Consider the following 13500-nt stretch of genomic DNA (forward strand, 5'->3'; position numbering starts at 1 on the left):
TTCATACATAGATGACACAATAATGGTACAGGCCTGAATGATTATTGATGGCAGCACCGACTTCGTTTTTCCAAATCGATTCCTAACAGCTCAACAGTACATCGATACCATTCTCGACCCTATGGTCCAAAAATTTACTGGCGCTGTTCACCAAAACTCTCGCTTCGTGTGTGACAATGCTCGTCTACATGTTGCCGGTATTATGGCAGGCAACAGGCTGGTTGACTTGACGAAGAAGTCGCCATGTTGCTATGGCCAGCAGAGACGCCAGATCTGAATCCAATTGAGCCATGCTTCGAAGAAGAGTTTTTCACATAGGCCAGCATCCAAGGTGCCTTTCGATTCCTGGAGCTACAGAATGCGGAAGGATGCCACAAGCGGAAGTCAACAATATCATTTTAAATATGGACAATAGAAATAGGGCTGTAAACAATAACCGTAGAAGCCACACTTTGTATTAGACTTAATTTTTTTTGGAATGTTTTGTTAAGTTAAAAATGGGGCGTTTTTAGTTATATTTACAACTTATGAATAAATCAAGATAATTTAGAAATTTATCAGCAAAAGCTCAGTATTATTGTTTATTAATGATTTTCGAACAGTATAAATATATACATTGATTTTCTAATTAATTTCAGAAAAAATTTAATCCATTTGTAAAAATATCCTTAGATTTTTCTCACGAGTGTAGTTTTACTACGGTTTAAGGGAAGCTGGACATTTGAGATACTCTTACTTTTATTTCACCTAATAATATTCTTTTAGTTCGTATTCAAAATGGCATTTTTCCCATCACTAATATTTATTATTTGTTAATTTGGTTTCATTAAGTCCGAAGATTAAAACTGACTCGGCTCATTCCATGAGTTGACCTACTACTTTCCATACCGGTTTTGTTCATAGCTTTTTCCGTTCGTGTGGTATTTCACATTCATGTTTAACGTATGGATAGTTTTAAAATCTACATTCTTAATATTTTTAATCATTGAGAGAATTTGCAGGATGAATGTATTTCTGGGTTGAGGCACAGTTGTAATACTTTCAACTTTTTTATTGCAAGATAAGAACGATTTAAACTGAGCATAGTGTTAAATATATGGAATGTCTCAAAAAATTGCCACAAGAGTCCGGAAATGCTTAGTTTCTGTTATATACAGGGTGTTAAAATTTTTTGATAATTAAAATTGACAGTAGGATATGTCTATGTAGTGTACAATCCTACACCTTTTATGTCGAGTTAGTTGAGATCTAAGACTCTTTGGAACAATGCAGTCAGGAAACACAGTATTACAAAAAAATTAAATAAAAAAAAAATTATTTAAAATTCTCGTTACCTACCAGAATTGTTCCTGAGGGTCTTAAAACTGATATATTTCCGGAGATGTGGTTGAGAATTTGAGAAAGTTCGATCTTTGGTGACCTGACGATTCAGAAATCTTATTGTATATAAGCTTTGCGCTTCAAGCACATTGTCTTTAGCAAGACCATAAACATAATGGTTGTCAGCCAAACATTCAAATGTCCCAATATATCCATTAGGAAGGAAAGTTTTATTTTGACCTCAAAAGTACGCCTCAAAGTCTTTTGTACCGAATTTTGAATCACCCAGTATTGTGACAGTTTTGGAATCTTTGCAAATTTTAAAAGATTACTTCCGATTTCTATTTTCAAAATGTTGATGTTTGAAACGTGATACTTTTAGTATTTTCGATAGTCGTAACGCCAGAAGGATTGAAGTCATAACTTTCACTTTCTATTTTAGTTTTTCGAGATTTTCAACTTCGACTGCGACTCATTACTACGATTTTAGGCATTTATCCTCTATTAAAAGAGTGTCAATAATTTAATAGATGTTACATTTGATGGTAATTCACACAGGACTAAAAGAACTAAAAGCCATTCTGGAATGACTTAAAGCCTTGGAAAGTTAAGATTTCCGAAACTGCACAGAGCAGTAAATGTAGGTGAACAAGGTAATTTTCAAAAACTTGTGAGTAATTCAAAAAATATACCATTAAAAATTTAAAAAATCCAAGTCTTTGTAATACGTCAGTTTTTAACAAATTATTTCTTTCAGTATACCCTGTATAATATGAAATTTTATTTTCCATTTAAATTGATGGTTTTTTAAGATCTACTTTGTTATTAATAGCTAGTCAGTTAAGAAATCTATAGTTTTGAATACCAAGTAAGCTTTGGTGTATACAACGAAGAGAGGGTCCGCAAACCAGTTAAACAAAGTAGTATTTCCTAACGAGATTTGCTTCCATAATAGGATGATGAGCGCTTCAGTACGCTGTAAAGGGCCATTGAGGGAGTCTTAAAAAAAAAAATCTCTATTTTGTTTTAGTTATTCGTTAAAACCGGAATTTTTTCAAATACGTACATATTCAAAATAGTTGGTATGATGCTGAGACACAGATAAAATCACTGTTTGTCAAATCGATTGCACGTAATGTCGCTTTAATCGTTAATGAAAATTTTCAAAACGTTGTTCGAATGCAGGCAGTAGAACTCGGTTAGAGCGTACTCCGGATACAACGAACACTCGGTTTTAGCGAACAAAATTAAAGTCCCGTTTTATCTTCCGTGCAACTACGTGGTTAGTCACTTAGATAAAGCGAATTCAGCGAACATTTTTTAACACAAAACAAGGAGATATTATCAGTTACAATCAACTAATATCAATTTTTAGATGCAAATTGTTAACGCCGGGAATCCCCGGATCGCATATTCGTTGTAACGCTTGTTTAAAAAAAAATTTTGTTTATTCGTGCATTAAGTTGTAAAAAGTCCGGTTCACTGTTAATATGGAAACTAAAAAACATAAGGTGTTGAGAATTGAGAAGCAATTAAATATCGTCCATGATTTGGAGATGGAAATTTCTTATTGAAATGTGTGCAAAAAGTATAAATCATCAAAAGTTACCATTTCTACGATTTTCATAAAAAAAAAAACATAAAATTGAGAGTTTAGTTAGCACAACTGATCTAAAAACAAAAAAAAAAGAATACGATAAGTAATAAGAAATTGTGTAGATCAGGTGGTTCTTGAATGGTTCCCGAGCCGAAGGAGTCACAATAATGCAGTTTCGAGCTCAATTTTGCAAAAGCCGAAGACCTGGCAAATTTGCGTAGTGGTTCTGGTAGCAGTGGAAATTTTGTATGTACAAGAGGGTGGCTCGGAAGATTTAAATTAAGACACAACATATCAGTGGGTGGAATCGATGGAAAAGCAGCAGGGGCATCACCTACAGGAACATCCAAATGGCTTAAAAATAAATGGCCAAGTATTAATGCCGGATACGAATTTAACGATATTTTCAACGGAGGTGAAACAGGTGTGTTTTACAGAATGACTCCAGATAAACGTTAAATTTTAAGAGAGTAAAGTATAATGGTGGAAAACAAAGCAAAGAAAGAATTACTGTGTGGGTTTGTGCCAATGTGACTGAAACTGAGATTCGTCCATTGATGGTAATTGGTAAATCAAAATTACCGAGATATTTTAAAAACAATCACAAGTTACCTTTAAATTGTGAGTCGAACAAAAGAGCATGAAAGACAGTTGAAATTTTTGAAAAACTAATTAAAAAATGAGATCAAGAAGTTCGAAAGAAAAAAATAATAATATAGATTTTAGATAACTGCCCACACCTACAGCTAAGAAATCTCAGATTTATTAAACTTGCATTCCTACCTTCTAATATCACTGTCTTTTTACGACCAATGGATCAAGGTGTTATACGTTGTCTAAAGGCACACTATCGAAAACTATTTTTAGTACGATTAATAAACGCTTTTGAAAAATTCACACTCTTCGATGCAATAATAACGATAAGTGCGGCACAGAAAAACGTTTCCGAAATAACAACTGGAAACTGGTTTCGTCGTGCAGAATTTATCTCTCAGTCCACAAACGAAGCTGATGAAGAAGATGACACCCCTTTGCCGCATTTGAGGCCGAAGCTTGGTGGTCGACTGAACGATGCAGAATTTGTGGACGAAGTGGATGAAGACAACATTCCTTTGATTGCTTGGATTAAACAGCATAGCAATATGGACATCAATGAATATTTCGAAATTGATAACTGTTTAATAGCCACTGCTGTTCCAAGCAATGCTGAACTGATCGCGCGTGTCACCATATCTGAGACAGTCTCCACGGAAGAACTCCTGGATAATGAGAGTGAGGAAGAGGCAGCTGACGAACGTGATCTACCAAATGTGTCCGAGTCTCTCAATTACATAAATTAGATATCTGAATTTTTATACTGTTCTAACGCTGAACCTTCTGTATTTCAAACTTTTGACAAATTTTATAAATATATTGAAGAACAATCATTAGTAAAAAATCAAATACAAAATAAATTTACCGACTTTTTCGAAGTGGAATAAAATTGATATTTTAGGTGCTATAGCATGGAATTATAGGGTTATTTAATATGCGGGTAATTCACATTTAGGCTCATTTGTGTTTTCTGTTTAATTTTTAAATAATAAATTTTATGTTCGAAAAGTACTTTTGTATAAATTCTACTCAACTCGAGCAAATATTATCGACAAGTGGGTCCAACGAATGCTCGGTTAGAACGAACAAAATTTACCGGCCCCTCGAGCTTGTTATAACCGAGTTCTACTGCATTTACGGATTCTTAATGGAAAAATTCCGATATTCAAATTTAAAAAAATCGAAAAGAATATTTGAAGTAATTTTTGTTGCAAATAACAATTGAAGACACCTAACGTTCTATTAAAACTGATATGAACTTGTTGATTTTTTAAAAAATGGAGATAGTGGTTTCTCAAATTTACCTCCTCGTGCCTTGGAGGATTCTCGAGAAGGAAATTTTAAATTATTTTTGTTAGATTTTCACAATTGCTTCCTACAGTGTATCAAAGAGGTTATCCGCCATAAAAAAATCATTCTGTATCATAAATAAAAAATGTTTGATTTTGGTGTGGCTATTTATACGCTGTGACTCGTATTTTGTCTATCTAGGCACATATCGTAGCTCTACGTATATTCGTGCTTTAAGCTGTACTGTTCCTACTTACTGACCATGTTAACTGAAGCACGAAATGAAGGTGCAGGGGTCATTTTTATAATTTGACAAGTTACTGTGAGTTTATTGTCGAAGTTAGGTCAAAGTTGTTTATAAACAATTCAAAATGAATTAAGCATCACTTTTTAACATGTTGGTAATTCAGTACCTTTTTAAGCAGGTTCCGTGTAACTGTATTTACTTGTACCTTCTCAACACCAAAGTTGAAGAATGTCAAGAATGGTTATTTTTGGTTGGTATGTTTTTCTAAACCGATGACAAAATCTTATTTCATGAAATATTGAAAATTGCATTTAATTTGTTTTGCACTTTTCATTGTAGTGCAGTGCATTGCATTGAGTTTTCTGCAACTCGCGATAACTTTTGATGTCATAGGAAGGCCCATTGCGCGAGGGACACTTTTATATCGAGATCAAATGACCAAGGCGATTACTTTGTCCGAAGAACGTTTCGAGCATTGGCCGAAAACTTCTAAGTAGCCATTCTGTAGTTTCGAGACTTCGCAGCCGGCATAGGATATACTCGCCAGAAGACCTTATCCTGCTGGAGATTGGACAACAATACCTCGTGAAGACCGCAATTCGATATAATCAGCGATCCAAAATACAACAAAAACAGTAACAAACATGGCTGATATTCATTTTGGCGCTAAGGGCAGGTGGATATTCGCTCAGACTGTAAGAAACAGGTATCACGACAGCAACATACGATCCGGGGTAAGAGCTATGAGACCTTAGTTCACACGTGAACATTGGAGCGCACCATTAAATTTTTTCCAAAAATAATATTGATTGGGATATGGATCAATGGAGACATATCCTACTTACAGGTGAGTTACGATATCGACTTAGCCACAACAATGCACGTATTCAAGCGTGGAGTCGTACACTAATGGACAAAACTAAGGAAACTTTTTAATATACACATAGATTTTTAGTACCTTAGAAACAAATCTTATATTTTTATAAAAGTATTTAATTTAAAAAAAAAGTTTTTAACATAATAATGTGTTGAATATCTTCAACAAGGAATAAAAAAATAAAATAAATTAATAACAGGCAGAATGTCTCTTATTTACAATGATTTCTGCACATCTTTTTGGCATTGATTCACGAAGGGTGTTGATTTTCAACATATCCATGGCCCTGCATGCCTTGCGAATGGCTTGCTTTGAATTTGCTTTACTTGAAATATTTTTTTCCGAACCTGAACTTTTAAGTCACTCCATAAGTTTTCAATTGGATGCAGACCCGGACTTTTTGCTGGCCAGTCCAAAACAGCAATCTTTGTTTGTTTAAGCCAGGAAGCAAGTATAACCGCTTTGAGTTTCGGGTCGTCGTTATGCTGGAATATCCAAAAAACAGGCAGATTTGCGTCACAAAATGGTTCCACTGCATTTTTAAGAATGTGTAGATGATGAAATCTGTCCATTTTTTCATCAATAAAATAAATTTACAAATTTGCAAAAAGTTTCTATTAACATATGGTCGCAACGGCTCCGTTTAAAAGATACAGAGTGTTTAAATTTTAATTTTAATTTGGATTCCTGTGAATATTTTTGGACACAGATGAGTCAATCGGATGAAATTTAATGAATATTCCCCAAGAATACTTTTTTTAACAAAACTAAATTTACAATAATGCCCTTAATACAAAAGTGACCTACAGTGTGGGGCAAAAAAGTTAGGGACAATTTAAACGTAATGAAACCCTGTACGTGGCGCCCTCTATCAGTAATCAAAAAACTAAGATAACATTTGGGTTTTCCATCATAAAAAACCCACGAATATCAAATTTCATCCCATTGACTCATCTGCGTCCAAAAATTTTCACAGAAAGCCAAATTAAAATTAAAATTTAAACACTCTGTATCTATTAAACGGAATCGTTGCCACCATATGTTAATAGAAACTTTTTGTATTGGAATCGGTCAGAGATTCAGTCCTTGAAATATCTGCACGTACTTAATTAACACCCTGTATACAAGATGCCTATTTAACAGCCTCTCGGGTGAGTATTTGTGATTTCATAAACCAAATCAATTATGGAAATGTATGCATATGAGGTTAATGAAGGCACATTTTAAAATTAGCGACAACACTACAGGGCGCCCCAGAAAAGCGGGGCCTGCGTCAAAAGTAATTTTTTAAAGAGACCTCCAGCATTTTTTTCATGTAACAGAGTCCTATATAAAGCTATGCAAGTTCTTAGATTTTTTTTACCCTCCTATGCAGTGAGTCGGCGCTATGACGTTTTTAAAGAAAATTTAGACATTTGCAGTGACTCATAAAAAAACTAATATCGTAGTTACCGTAAGTTAGATTTTGGTAATTTCAGGATGGATTCTCACGTGAGATCCCCTTAGCAGATAGTAGTATTCACGTAGCCAAAAATGCATACAGGGTGTCCATAATAACCACTTAAATTTTTCTCTTACAACTTCAATTATCTTGATTTTTTCTAATAGAATGGTGTATTTTTTATGACATAGGACGAAAGAAAATTCAACTTTCTGCACTTTTGTACAAAATAATGTCATATTTATCTTTAGTGTTAATGGAATTGTTAATTATTCCACGACTGCAGTTTTGCATAAAGTCACTCTCGCACCGATTTAGAAATTGCGAAGATGGATTGGCAATATCGAAAGTTTCACCTTAAACGAGGGTGCTCGTCTGGGCCCTCAGTAAAAGGTGAATGTTGTTCTCAGATAATTTTAATTGAGAGTAGCGGGCAATTCAGAAGCAGCAATAACTCCTACTGGTGTACGAGGATCTCTTCCGAAAAATTGAAAATCCCCCTCAGAGGTATACAACACATTTACAGAAACATCTTTGTCTATTATTCGCTGGAACTCCCTTTACGTCAGCAACAAACTGTGGATTAAATTACACTATGAAAATTATGGCTGTTTTACAAACCAGTAACCAGTAAGAATAATATTTTCCATAAACATCTTGCAATTTCCGAGATAAACTTCTAAATTATGCAGTTCTTACGACACAACCCGTTTGGTACGTATGCAGATTTGCTTAATTCGCGAAGCGTTATCACCAAACCGATAGCTACTAATGCATTAATCTTTCAGTGAAAATATCACGGGGCTAACTACACACCTGTTTACGCATTTTAACGACTCTTATTTTGTTCTTTCGTCATTAATGTTAGATTTTGTTCTCCTAAAGATGATCCTGATTTTACGTTTATTGATGCCGGTCTAATTCGCATATTCGGTCACTGATCGCCATTGGTTTCAGCAGGTTTCGCGTCATCTCGTGCATCCTGTTTAGGAATCCGCTCTTTAATTAAACTAAAAGCTGTGGTGTTAAATCCGAAAAGCACATGATCCAGGCTGTGACGTAAGAGATCGAGCATTCCAAGTTCCTTTTTTTACAATTTTAACATCTAATTATTGTTTGGCTGACACTTCTAAGCACCTCAACTTTCAGAGCAAGATTTATCAATCGTCAGTTAAGTATCGATCAGAGATATTTTATTCGAGCTTCTATGCATAGTTTCGCGATTATTTTATTGTGGCAATATAAATATTTAGTGTATATTTTTCGTATGAAAATACTTGTGTTGCACGTAGGTTCTTTACGTCGAATTTTGGCTAAAAATAAAGTTTTTTACTAATTTTAAAGCCAATAATCTATATTTAAGCAGAAATTAAGGCTTACATTTGAGATGAATTACAATGTAAACTTTTGTTTCTCAGAGTAAAACTTGTATGTTATCAGAAGGTATGTGGTTTACATCAGCTTGAACCTTTGTCTAAAAAGGACATGCTAATAACATTAATTCTCTTAAGGAAGTTTATTTTAAGTTATTAGTTTTACTTGAAACCATCGGCAGCACCACTAGCTTTTTTTAACATTTAAAGTTCCCAATTTTCATCGGAAATGACTTCGTGATCCTAAAGTTTAACCCTTTCCAAATGCGCGCCCTCGAAGATTATTGGTGTCAACGTAGCTTCGCATATATGAGTATAGTCCCAGAAGTACCCGACCTTCCACTTAAAAATAAAAATGTAAAATACCACACTGTACCTCAACATAGTCTCCTTTGAGATTAACACATTTTTCCCACCGATGTTCTCTGGCTCCTATACTCTGTTTATAATAAGAAGCATTGGATGTTTCAAAACACTGCATCAACCTCGGGCTTCACATGTTCTTTATTGGTAAGTCTCTTTTCATCAACCCATTTCATTAGGTGTGGAAATAGAAAATATTCTGAGAGGGCTAAATCTGGCAAATGGGGTGGACCAGAGAGAAGTTCGAAACCAAGTTGATTGATTTTGGCTGCCGCGATGATAGAAGTGTGGATTGATGCGTTGTCTTGATGAAACAAGACTTTCTTTTTCGCCAAATGCTGTCGCTTTTTCTTTTTTTCGCTGAAAAGCTGCAATTAGTTTTTATCATATTCTCCGTTTATTGTTTTTCTTTCAGGGAGATAGTCGATAAAAATGATCCCACGTGCATTCAAAAACTGACGCCATCACTTTTTCCAAATCTGGAGCGTCATTGGGTCGACCACTACGGAGTTCGCCTTGGTAGCTGGTACGACCGCGTGAAACCCTGTTACTCAATATTTTGCAATTGTTAATCACGATTCCTCCAGAACTGAATATAACTTCGCTTTGATGTTGGATGGACTAAGTCCTTTCAAGTAAAATTATTGAATCTATGAGCCACTTTTTCTATTTTCATAAAACCTCTAAAAGCATTCATTACAAACGGCTTCGAAACAAACACAAATCAAGACAGCACCCTCAAGCTTTGGGCATAAGCTTTTTGAGGTTAGGTCTTTGTAATATATAGGAAAATTAAAAAAATATTGCCATCTGTATGTCAGATCAGGTACTTTTGAGACTATCCTCGTAATTTGCTTAAAGCTGGCAGAGAGCTTCAATTACTCGAGACAACCTCATAGTGTGATAAATTTTCTCTTTTATTTCTGATTAAATCACAAAATTCTCATAAAGCACAAATTTTTGCGTGAGCCATACTAAACTGAGTCACTTTGTGGGGAGGGTGGACGGGGAGGGTTAGGGCCCCTTATCTTTTTCTTGGCAAATGGGGCAAAATATTATGACATAGAATTAAAAAAAAAAATCATGTTGCATTATTTGCAAAGAGTGATTCTTGCAATAAACAGTCGGTAATTCAATTGTTCCGCATGTCTGACTCTGGAAAGCTGGTATGCACTAATGGAGGCCACGAACCCAATAACTGCACCTAAACATTGATCACAATTAATAAAATACATGTTTGCAGAACGAAAGTCGGACTCAAAGATAGTTAACGGCCGGGAGGCAGACGTGGGAATACAGCCTCACCCCTTCCAACTTAAGTGAGGACTTTTTCAACTCGAAATTAAGTTGCTCAACGGTAAAATTGAACGTTGTACAGTGTTAAGTCTGTAACAACGGAGGGAAAACCGATTCCTTATATTAGAATTTCTAGCTATTTTTAAAAACTCAAAATTGTGAGAGCATTACTTTCCTTTTAAGACGAAACTGCACTTGACTTTTTCGATTGCCCTTGTTTCATTCTGACAAGTGGTAATATGCTAGATGTAAGCAGAATACATTCTGCGGTTATATCTCCGCACTAAGAGCGTACTTTTTGAATGTTAGAATTCGGCATTAAAAATTGCTATATAAACCATGAAAATAATTTGCTAAAAAGCGAGAATTTAGCGAGATTAGCACCAGCGAGTATTTTAATCTGTTTGATATTTTACTAATATACAGGGTGTCCATCGAATATGGGCCCCTATCCGCTTCTTACAAACTATTACTAGAAAAAAGTTGAAACTTGGGCACAATACTAAAGTGGAGGTGATCTATTGATTAAAAATATTTTCATGAAAATACCACTTCCGGTTATACCTGAAATAAATTTCAATTCACTCATTTTAAATGAAACACCCTATAAATTATAACAAATTTCTATTCTGTGAAACATTATGAATATTTTTCGCGTATGGGGTTCTATATCTATATCAAAATCTAACCGTTTTCATTTTATTTAAAAAAAAAACACTTTTCAATGTTCAGCATTTAACAATTTATTTAACGTATTGAGACAATCTTTGTTTGAATAATTTACGAGTGCCGCCATACTTAAATTCTGGCAAGCAGCGCCACCTAGTAACTCTAGACGTTATTTAAAATAAACTGTTAAGTAATTAATATTGAAAAATGTGTTTCTTTAAATATGAAATGAAAACGGTTAGATTTAGATATAGATATAGAACACTATACACGAAAAATATTCATAATGTTCCACTGAATCGAAATTATTATAATATATAGGGTGTTCTATTTAAAATAAGCGATTTGACATTAATTTCCGGTATAACAGGGAGTGGAATTTTCATGAAAATATTTTTAATCAATAGATCACCTCCACTTTAGTATGATGCCCAAGTTTAAACTTTTTCCTAGTCATAGTTTCCAAGATACGGATAGTGGCCCATATTGATTGGACACCCTGTATTATTACATAAGGAAAACCAACAGTACCTCATAAATTTGTTAAAAATCGAAGCCAATATTTTTCATAAAAATGCTGAAACACGTCAAGTAGTCTTTAGTTATGCATTTTTTAATATATCACAGGTATGAATACAGGGTTACCCAAGTAGTTGGTAAATGTACTTTTCCATTTTGTTCTTATGGAAACCCCATGCGTATAATGATGTTTCTGCATTCTTCGAGAAATTCTGAACAAAATTCATGTAACATGCCCGTATCTAAATTCAACAGGTTTAAAAAAATTATAAAAAAATAGAAATAGTGAAAACACTATTAATACTCAAAAAATAACAATATAAATTACTATAATCTAATTTATTAAATGTTCGAACTGTGCTGCGATGACTTCCTGGCAGTGGGCAAGCCGTAATTCAAACTCTTTAAGAAATTTTCTGATCATTAGAGGACTTATTTATTGAGCTTTTCGAATGATTTTATATTTAAATTTTTCTTATTTATTATACACATTTAAATACACTTTGCTTCAGATAACTCCATAAAAAAGTCAATAGGGGTGAGACCAGGCAATCTAGCAGGCCATTCTAATAGCGCAAATATTTCAATAATTGTTAAATTTAAACATGGGTATGTTACATAAAAGAAGTTTAGAATTTCTCAAGTATCTCAAAAACGTCATAGTCATAATATACATGCGGTTCTATAAAGAAAAAACGAAAAATAGCATTTATTTACAACATGGTAACCCTGTATATGGCACATGTCTGCGACGTCAAAAAGTGCCGAAATAAAGACAACATTTGGCGTGTTCCAACACTTGTATAAAAAATATTTCCTTCAATTTTGAACGAATTTATGCGGGACTTTTAGTCCTCTATGTATAATAAATGTTTCTTGTTATCTATGTTGTCTCATAATTTTGCGATCTTAGTCTGACATGCAACAGCGGTAATCGATAGCAAAATGGGCCTAAATGTGCAGCAATGTAACTGCGAAACGTACATATTTAGTTTTTGATACCTAACTGGTTTCGGAATATTATTGATCCAATTCACATATAAATCTAGTGGGAAGGTTAACGTTTTTAATAACATACTTAGATATACTCATATTGCCATTACCCATGTGGGTAGGGAATATATCTTCTGACCGCTTTAACATGACTACTTTCTGAAATTATACCTTTGTGCCTGCTAGTGGTTTTGATTGGTATTTTTAATTTTATATTGATATGTCTTGACTCATAACTGGAAATAGCATTCGCTCATTATCCAATTCCAATAACATCAATCAGGTAATCAATACTATATGACTTATCGAACTATAATCGAAAACGATTCCTCTTAGTACTACTATAAATGTAATGTACCACACTGGATTCTCGATAGAGCCTAAAAACTTATACTAAATTTACAAATGGCGTTCAACTTTTACACCCTTTTTTCAATCATCTAGTGCTTTTTCAACAAAACTTGATTCTCCTCTGTAATGACGGGATGTAGTTGATCATATAATTCTAGTACCATTGTTATGACATAGGACACCAGAATGTCCAACATTAGTACGGGTATGAACTACGTTTGAATATTCGTTGAAAGTGGTGCTCAGTTTTGAATTAATATAAAAAAAATTTGACCCTTTTTTTGAGAAAGCGACAGGTTGAATTTTTAGTGATTTAAAGCATCTACTTCTAAGTTTTACATGAATATTATTTGACTATGGACTTCCCTTGCCTACCTTCGGAATTTGAACAATAAACAATAAATTTTTTAACCGGAAAATACCTGTTTCTATAATGTTAAGATGTTGAACTGGATTGATTCCAAAATATCCAGAAAATTTGAACAATTCCTTTGTACCTTATATTGTTATACTCATTTAATTCACCGGCGAGCCGGGAATTAAATTAATTAGGTAATAATAATATTTACT

General features: G+C 34.0%; 2 protein-coding genes across 4 annotated transcripts in view; one reads left to right on the forward strand and one right to left on the reverse strand.

The window, feature by feature from the left end:
* LOC136346960 (uncharacterized) overlaps positions 1-13500 on the reverse strand; it is a 244661-nt gene that overhangs the window by 39750 nt on the left and 191411 nt on the right. The gene's annotated exons all lie outside the window — the stretch shown is intronic.
* Positions 3730-4257, forward strand: LOC136346885 (uncharacterized). Its single transcript, XM_066296403.1, has one exon. It carries the CDS (start codon positions 3730-3732, stop codon positions 4255-4257), a length of 528 nt encoding a protein of 175 aa, XP_066152500.1.

The sequence above is a fragment of the Euwallacea fornicatus genome, chromosome 25, assembly GCF_040115645.1.
Source record: "Euwallacea fornicatus isolate EFF26 chromosome 25, ASM4011564v1, whole genome shotgun sequence".
NCBI lineage: Eukaryota > Metazoa > Arthropoda > Insecta > Coleoptera > Curculionidae > Euwallacea > Euwallacea fornicatus.

Coding starts and splice junctions, on each gene's coding strand:
- LOC136346885 (XM_066296403.1), top strand. CDS start 3,730: ATGGATCAAGGTGTTATACGTTGTCTAAAGGCACACTATCGAAAACTA.